Genomic DNA, 9,131 nt, shown 5'->3' on the forward strand with positions numbered 1-9,131 from the left:
GTCTGATAACTGTTATAAGAATTACAATTTTACCGAAGAGAGCCCGGATCTAAATAAAAATAAGTTTAAGGCCCTCAAGTAGTAACATTATTTAGTGTATAGGGCCTAGAGTTTCTTAATCGTCCAATTTTTGTAAGTATTATTTAAAAATTTGCCTGATACTATCAAATTTGTAAGAAATTCTTTAGTTAAAAAAATCCTGAGTTATTCATGGACCTGAATAATATATTGCAGGAGAGACAAAGAATAAAGTTAAAGAGAAAAAATATAATTGCATTTAACTAAGAAAAACTAAACACAATTTAAACCGGTGGCAATCAAAATCCTGACGATTAAATTCCCGACAATCATAGTCCCGACAGTAACAATATCTCGACAGTATTTGATATAGACTTATTCACAATAAATTGTATTTTAGATTATTTCATATTGTTAAGGTTTATTATGAATAAGTCAATATCAAATAATAAAAGATACCAATTTAAACATGTATAGTCATACCTCTGTTAACGTTACCTCTGATAACGAAAATTTGATGTCAATCAATGAGAATGTTAGAAATTTATTGAATGCAGAAGATGATGGTTTTTCAGAAGCAGTTTGAGAAAATCTTATTAGCAATGAAAACAAAGAAATTATCAATCAAAGATTTAAAAAGATGCTGAACGATATATTATAATCAACACTGCATTCAAAAGACAAGTAACTGTTTTTATTTTTATCTACATAGCTAAATGTATATCAACTTAATTTGTCATTGATTTTAGAATCAATCTATCTATCTAACGATAATTTTTATGTATATAATTATAACTAAAATCATACATAAAAAATAGAGAGAATGTTTTTTTTTTTAAATTATAATTTATTGATGTCAATAAATTAATAATTACATTCTAAACCTAATTTTAAACATACCATAAATATTAAACACAAAATCCAATTACCACGCAGCATAATTTTATTTGTAAAATATGCAAATTGGAAACAGTTTTAGGTTCCATTCCACTTTCTTCCTTTTCCCTGCAATTTGTGGCCACTCATTTTTTTTTATTATTCTTTTCTCCACAGCTCATATCGTGCCAACTAAAATTTAATCACATTACCGTATTTATTTCAAGCAGAACCAGGAGAAAATTCTCTGACCACTTTGAAAAAAAAAAAAACAATAAGCCCATTACCAATTTCTATTGTGAATAGAATATGTGGTTAATTCAAAAGTGTGCGCATATTATAAGAAATATAGTTTTTTTCTTGTAGTTGTAGAACTTAATATTATTATTAATACGAATATTGAATATATGATTTGAAATTTAAAGTGTGTCACTTATGTTAATAACTTAAATGATGAATTATTTTCAAATTGACGTAGTTGTGACTTATGGATACTTTGTTGCCACGTGTACGATGTAGTTGGTGCGTCCGATATATAGTTATTACTGACTTTGGAATCATTTATGATTATATAAATTAATTAAATTCTAAATAATATTGTTGGTCTTAAACTTGTAAAATGCAAAATTTGTTCTATATTTCCAAAAAAAAAAACAAATGGTTTCACCATTGTTACCAACGACTAAAACCCAAAAGTTTAAAATCAATTAATAAATAAAAAATATAGGATTATATAACATATTTACAGTTGTAACGATAAATTTTATTTTTAAAATACTTTTATGCAACGAGACTTTCCTTTTATTTTATTACGATTTTTTTACGTCCATATAATTTTGTATACATAAATGGAATAATCAGGTTTATTACTATTACAAATCAACAATCGTTTTGTGGAACATTTATAATTGACTTGTGCGTCTCGGGAATTCCAATAAATTAGAGAAAAACATGTTAATGATTTATTTATTTAATTTTTCTTCACCGAAGACCTCTCCAATTATGAACAGTATTTTTATTGTTCATGAAAGTCGTATATAATTTTTCGGATGAAACCTTGATTTCTAAATGACCAGTTTCCGTCTGTCATTAGTTGAGAACCGGATGGGAATGCCTAAATCGCATATCCTTCATGAATATTTACCGCGAAATGCAGCAGTACGCATGTGTTTTCTTGCCTTGTAAAAGTTCTTTAACTGGAACAACTACTTTCAAACGAGAAATATCCTTCTTGATGGAAGAAATCAAGCGTGTCGATGCGAATTAAACGGAGCGTCCAACTTTTAATTTATTGCGAGTCCACGGTTTACATCATTATTATTTGATACTGTGACTGGTTTTACTTGCAATTTGTCAATCGTTTCTTCAACAGACAGTCACCTTTATAAAGTTGTAAATATTGCTTTGAACTTTATTTCGATTCTCGAGAAAATGATAAAAGTATGGAACTATTGTAATAAATAATAACAATTAATAATTGAATAATTATAAAACCGGATTGAAAAACTTCGGATCTTTGGGCCAATAGAAATAGAATGTAGAATTAAGTTTTTTTTTAAATTTTCCTTGCAGTTTTCATTTTGTTAACAGTTAATCAATCTAAGAACTTTATAACGAGATATTAAATAAATGATAAAAAAAATATTATAAAAAAGATACATCGTCCCTTTGGGCTAACAAAAATGTATAAATAAATAAATAAATAGAAACAAATAAAATTTGTTAATTATTTTATCACAGTCAATCAACCTAAGGTCTTAATAATACAAATCTTTATAAAATTGCAACTTGAAAAGTTTGTACCGATTTTCGCTAAGTACCGTCGATGATGATGCCTAAATTTATTAGAATTGTTAAAAACAATTAACTTGTTAAAAAAAGTTTGGTTTCGATCAAATGAAACTGACACATTTAGTACCCTCGTGAAGATGAAAGAAAACAAAGTACATTTCAGACTTTAATACTTTTCTATTACATTAAAGATAAAAATGCAACTAAAGCAAAAACTAAGGTATATTCTGCTTACAGAGATGTTGCTTTAGCTAAATTAACTTTAGGAATATAATTATCTAAATTTAGAGCTGATAATTTCAGCCTTAAAGTTCTACTAGTAAAAATGATGAAATCAAGACATTGATCGAGAATAAATGAGGAGAAATATTAAAAATATCAAAAACAACTATCGACAAACGTTTTTGAAAGCTTGTTTATATAAACCGTTAAGATATATGAGTTTTGCACAATTTAACGGACAAAAATCACGAGAATAATATCAGCCCTTATATTTCTATTACTACTCAACAAAAATTGTTGGAGTCTGACAGAATAATATTTGTCCACCAGTAGTATTTACCAGACAATGCACTTTCCTATTTCCACAAATTTGGGTCAATTAACTGCAAGAAAGATTCATTTTAGTCGACATAAGAAACCACCGAAAGAAGCTTATTTGAAGAAAAACCTGTTTAACATGAAGAAAGATTTATAGATCAAAAATTGTGCATACATAATTACAAATTTATATATCTATATATAAAAGTTTAGATTTTTCACGAAAATTGAAAAATTGGCACAAACTTTCCAGATAATCCAATATTTTACCTGTCGAGCAAAGATAATAAAATTGTTACGTAAGAGATATGAAAATAATATATGAATATCTACAAATTAGATTAATTTTTCTGGAAAGTTTATATAAGACTAATTTAGTATTCTCGCGAAAGAAAAGACAGGAAAATACCATTAATTTTCCATAATCCAGCAAACATCGAAGTATCCTAATTAAAAGTGAGAGTAGATTGGAGGAAGTCGACGATTAAATCCTCAACAAATAGATATAATTAACCGATTTTCGTTTTCACTCTCTTTATCATAAATATCTAAATGCCTACAAAACTTTAGAATTAATTAAAGCATATGATAGCAAAATTAATTAGTCTTCTAAGATTAATTATAATAATCTTCTAATTATTAAAGACTTCCAGAATTTTCACCGCCCCAAAATGTATAACTGTTTGTAACTAATTATACAAATAAATCGAATAAATCTGCAATTGCCGAAGAAATATTTACAATTAACGTGTAATATCTGTGCAGGATGCTGAGTGGAGTCACGGATTTCTCTTGGAATCTTCGGCCAAGGTTACCTACAGCCTGAGGCTTTCTGCAAAAAAATGGTAATAATACAGACAATAACAAAAAAAACGTATAATATCAGATGCTAATTTTCGCTAATTCCATAACACTTCAACCGGAAATTCGAATCTACTATATTTAGATCAAAACAATCCTACATCCTTTCGCACAGAGTTTCGTTGATTGGGAAAAAGGAAATCTCGAGTCTTGTGCGGTTTACTTTCATCTGCGGAAAATTGAATTAATCATATTTATACAAGTTTTTTTTGTTAATTACAAACTGTGTGATATATTTTATTTGTTGAGAAAAATTGTGTTTTTAATAGCCGTATTTAGTGATGGATATGTTTAATGCATTAGCTTCGGAATATGTTATTGGCGATTTCACAAACTTATAATAACCATTATATCGCATGCTGCTGCAGCTTGTGTGTTATATTATACACATAAATGCCAGATAATTTTCCCATTTGCTCTAATTATCATTTGGAATGTTTTAACTATACAAATACGCTCTGATTGTCGCATTTTGTTTTACTTTTCAAACTAACCATACATGCGCTTTTTTTTGTTAATTGAATACTTAATCATCACGATATGTTCATTAAAATACGAACGGTGTATGGACTAAAAAAATGTATAATTTTGGTTCGACTTTACGTTGGATTCGTTGTATATTACATTGTCTTTCCAATTATGTATATTATTTATATTTTTTTCCATTGACCTCGAACTTTTTTGGATACTTGCATCAAGAGAATATATTTAGTGAAATTTTTAAGAAAAAATAGCCAAATCTCACCATGATATGAAAATTATTTGAGAACCACAAATATATAGTTTTTAGTAGAAAGAGCCAATATATAGTTTTATTTTCATTTCATATGTAATTCCTAGAGCCACAGTTTACCGACCCCTGAGTAGAAGGTATCTTTTCCAAGTAATCATAATCTAATAAACTACAATTTATTGTTATTCACAAGATACTATTTAAATTATTATATAATTTGGGTAATACACCCATCAGACGTTTAATTAAATAAGGTTTTCAGATTATTTTAAACTTTCTTAACTTAATTTGGTAGAGTATAATAATGTTTTGTTTATTTACTAAAATAAGTTTACTTTCTTTCTTGTGAGTTACGTATTTATGTAAACAATAACATTACTATGTTAATCTATAGTCAAATAGTTTCAATTTTATTAACTACGAGAGCAGTTTGGAAAGTTTTGAAAACGAAAGGGGAAAAAACGAAAATAAAGAAGTACCTTCTGAAAAAATATCGTCAATCAATGATTTCAAAAGGTATTTAAATTACATGGAAAAAATATTTATTTTATTAAAAATATTTCTAATTCTATTCTTTAATCAACGCAATACTATATTTACATGATAAATGTTTCATATAATTTTTGTTTTCTTTGAAGATTAAAATATATCTTAATGAATTAATATTGTTATCATTGTATTTAGTTATTGAGATAATCCTTCACTATTGTCATATCATACATAAATCTCGATAGACACATTAAATTATTTATTAAATTCAGTATGTGTCTTGGGCTGTGTGTAAAATAGCAAATATGGGTTGAATTGGTCCATGCATGATCTTTCCAGGTATCTGATTCTGGTGTTATCTGATCTCTGCAGATCCGTGTTGAACCGCCTTAATTTATTGTCCTCAATTCCTTAATTGAACTTTTTATACGTAAATTTAATAAAAAATACCGAATATATTATTTCTATAAAGAGAACTTCCGCACCTTTTTTAATTAATATTGTATATCATATCTACAAAAAATCTTGAGTTTACAATTATTGGGTTTTACAAATTTTCGTATAGATTTTTCACTAAAATTCAAAATCAAAACCTTCTATTTGATCTTAATACTGAAATCACCAACTCTCATTTAAGCAAATCACCTTCTCACAGTTCTGTCAACTAAATTAACTTTTCTGAATATTTCTTAGTTATTCTTTTAATGTCTTTCCAGTAAGAGAAAAGTTTAAAATACACTTTGTTTTTTTCATCTTCAAGAAGTTAGTAGTATCTGACATAAATTATTTGATCCAAACCAAACATTTCTATAGAGATCTTTCTAGTCAGAGAATGGTCTTTTAAATTTAAAAAAATAAAATTAATGATGATGGCATTTGTAATAATTAATTTTTAAATAACTGTTACCTTAATTCAAATTATAAAGATGTTAACTTTTCTTAATAATCAAGAATATGATCCTCGACACTATTTCCAGGACAAAAAGATTTTAAATCCTCAAGATCATCTCCTTTTTCTGCACAGTAAATACAGTAAAAGTATTCTAAACGCAAATATTCATTCAGTTGAATTAGATTTTCTTCACTAATAACATTTTCAATCAATTCCAAATTGTCATCTTCATCACTACCACAATTTTTGTCCATTTCCTTCTTCGACCAATAGAAATCAACAATTGGTTTACTGAGATTTCCATTTCTGTCGAAATGTTCACAAGCAGTTTGTGCTTTCCGAAAAAAAATTGCTAACGATTTTTCACGATATTTTACTTGCATTGATCTCTTAAATTCCATTTCAAGTTTTCTTGTTTCTTCTTCTGTTTTCAAGTTGCAACTTTTCTCTTTCTTTGTCTCTGAATTATTAATACCAATACCAAAATAATTGGATTTTATGACAATATTAATAGGTTCGGTAATTCCTGAATTGCGAGCACCGAGACTTTTTCCTGGCTTGTATCCCATTTTAGCAAGCATAATGAAACCCTTGTTCTTCTGCGAAATCGCACTATTCAAACCTGCTTCCCTATCGGCAGCTTCTTTGACCTCTTTTTTGGTAAGTTTAAATTTGAGTTTCTTCTTGAACATCTCGTGCTGTCTTTGAACGTGCTTACACTTCGGTAAACCTTTGTGTGAAGTTCCAACTTTTAAATATTTATTTGACATATAATCATCTTCGTCTGAAGACATTATTTTGTAAGTTTGCGCATTTACTTGTATTTAATTAATACAAAATTGGCTATAAATAAGATTAGGTTTAATGACTTTGATTAATATGTCAGTTTTTGACGTATAGAAATTTCGATTTTTATCATTCGAAACAAATTAATTAAATTTCACGTTGAATTGTGTAATTAGCTTGCTTGGTTATCCAGTAATTAAATAAAACGTGAAGATAGCGTTGACATTTTTGGCAGCTCATAGATGACGAATTGATAACAATGGGCTCGTTCAAAAGGTGAGACATATATCTTTTATTTGCATATTTTATGATTAAATTAGTTTGCTTTATTCCTCGAGTATTCTCGATCTATTAACAAACATAATCCGTTCAAATGTTTACTACCAGTAAACTATCATCGATTTTAGAAGCGGCTTAAGCTTAATATTACCATTAGCGTTACCTCACAAACGTATCGACTATAATGTATTCGTTATCCGAATATGTATTGTCCAAAGATAAAAAAAATGCAAAATTTGTTCGTTATCCGATTTGTTCGCAGTCCGAAATATTCGTGAAGCGATCACCAACTGTTTCAGGGGCGGCGGGACACATTGTTCCACCTTTTGAACATACCTTTTTGGGACATTATTATAATGTTCTAGAAAATGTCCAGGAATCACTGGGCTATACCATACGATGTTGATTCAGTTGAAGAAGTTGTCTAGAAATTTGTTGGTCCTAGAAATTTATAAATTTCTGATCCCTCAAAAAGTTAAACTCATTATAAACATACATTTAATACGTTTAGTACTAGATAAATAACCAATTGTATTTCATTCTAATTATTATTTTTTTGATAGATTTAACTGAAACTTTCAGAGCATCTTTCATATACTCTTCATTTTACTTATAAATCGATAATATTTTCAACAACAGTTAAACGTCTTACAGTTGTAAAGGAAATTATCATAAAAACACTGGATACATAAGTAGCAAATAACAGAATCATAAATATTAATCAAGAATATTTTAACATAATTAATCCTTTTATAACTGCAATTACAACACAATATTATGTATGTAATATAGTCTTAATTTTTAACAATATATATGCATATTTGTTTACATTTATTGTTTCAAGTTGCGATTCTAAATGCAACGTGAAACGTGTTACAATTTTAAAATACGTTTATGCAACGAGTTCATTTCAGACTTTCACATATATGATTATTGATTTTGTGGTCAATTGTTATTACCGTTTACTTACTTTCTGACGTAAAAGAATATTTTTAACGTTTAAAGAAAGCACATACTTAGTACTTGCATAATCGTTATATAATGGATAATAAATATTACATATTTAATTATTATTATATAATATTTTTTATGTATCATATTTATTTTCAATTAATTCAATTCATAATTATTATAAATATAAATTATATATGCTTTATAGTTAATTGATTTTACTATTTGTATAATATATTGTAAGTATATAATATATTTAAATTAATGAAATTATGGATCTTGTTATTAAGTGGGTAAAGTCTTTTTTTACTATTTTATGATCAATACACACTAACTCAGAATTGTTCAACTTTTTTTGTCCCTAGGCACACTTGAACCTGCTTTCACCGCACACTTAATTACTTATTATTACTTGGGCTTCACTGAAAAATATTGATTTATTAAACATTATAAAATTTTCGAATCTAGATTCTGTCACGATTCTTTAACATTTTCTGTTAAAAATCACTGAACTAAGACCTCTAAATATACCTATCTACTATATGTGCTTGTCTAGGAACGCATTTTAAATCTTAGAGGGGTCAGAAATTCCTAAATTTCTAGACCCAACACATTTCTGGACAACTGAATCAGACATGTTCGTCAACTGAATCAACATCAAATGGTATGGACTATCAAAATTCATCCTTAAATATACCAACCAAATTAAAGAGTAATTTTTCTTTCCTGTACATTTTCTAGAAAATTGTAATAATGCCCCATGCTCAAAAGGTGGTACATACAAGTGTTTATGTTTATATTTTCCATATACATTTATTTCTACATTTTAGAAATAAACTTTTTTTCTAGTGAAATCTAGTATTATTGTAAATATGATATAATATGAATTTATATATTTATGAACAATTCGTTGCA

General features: G+C 27.4%; 1 protein-coding gene across 1 annotated transcript; it reads right to left on the reverse strand.

Annotated features, from left to right (window-relative positions):
* Positions 1–6,247: 6,247 nt before the first annotated feature.
* Positions 6,248–6,994, reverse strand: LOC108566302 (G patch domain-containing protein 11-like). The gene is made up of 2 exons (XM_017926116.1): positions 6,679–6,994; positions 6,248–6,534 (listed from the first exon to the last, which is right to left on the reverse strand). Exons 1-2 carry the CDS (start codon positions 6,992–6,994, stop codon positions 6,248–6,250), a joined length of 603 nt encoding a protein of 200 aa, XP_017781605.1.
* Between the last annotated feature and the right edge of the window lie 2,137 nt (positions 6,995–9,131).

The sequence above is a fragment of the Nicrophorus vespilloides genome, unplaced genomic scaffold (genome assembly GCF_001412225.1).
Source record: "Nicrophorus vespilloides isolate i.1.1-1 unplaced genomic scaffold, Nicve_v1.0, whole genome shotgun sequence".
Taxonomy (NCBI): Eukaryota; Metazoa; Arthropoda; class Insecta; order Coleoptera; family Silphidae; genus Nicrophorus; species Nicrophorus vespilloides.

Coding starts and splice junctions, on each gene's coding strand:
- LOC108566302 (XM_017926116.1), bottom strand. CDS start 6,994: ATGTCTTCAGACGAAGATGATTATATGTCAAATAAATATTTAAAAGTT. Junction 6,535..6,678: donor AAAATCCAATTATTTTGGTA/TTGGTATTAATA, acceptor TTTTTCGGAAAG/CACAAACTGCTTGTGAACAT.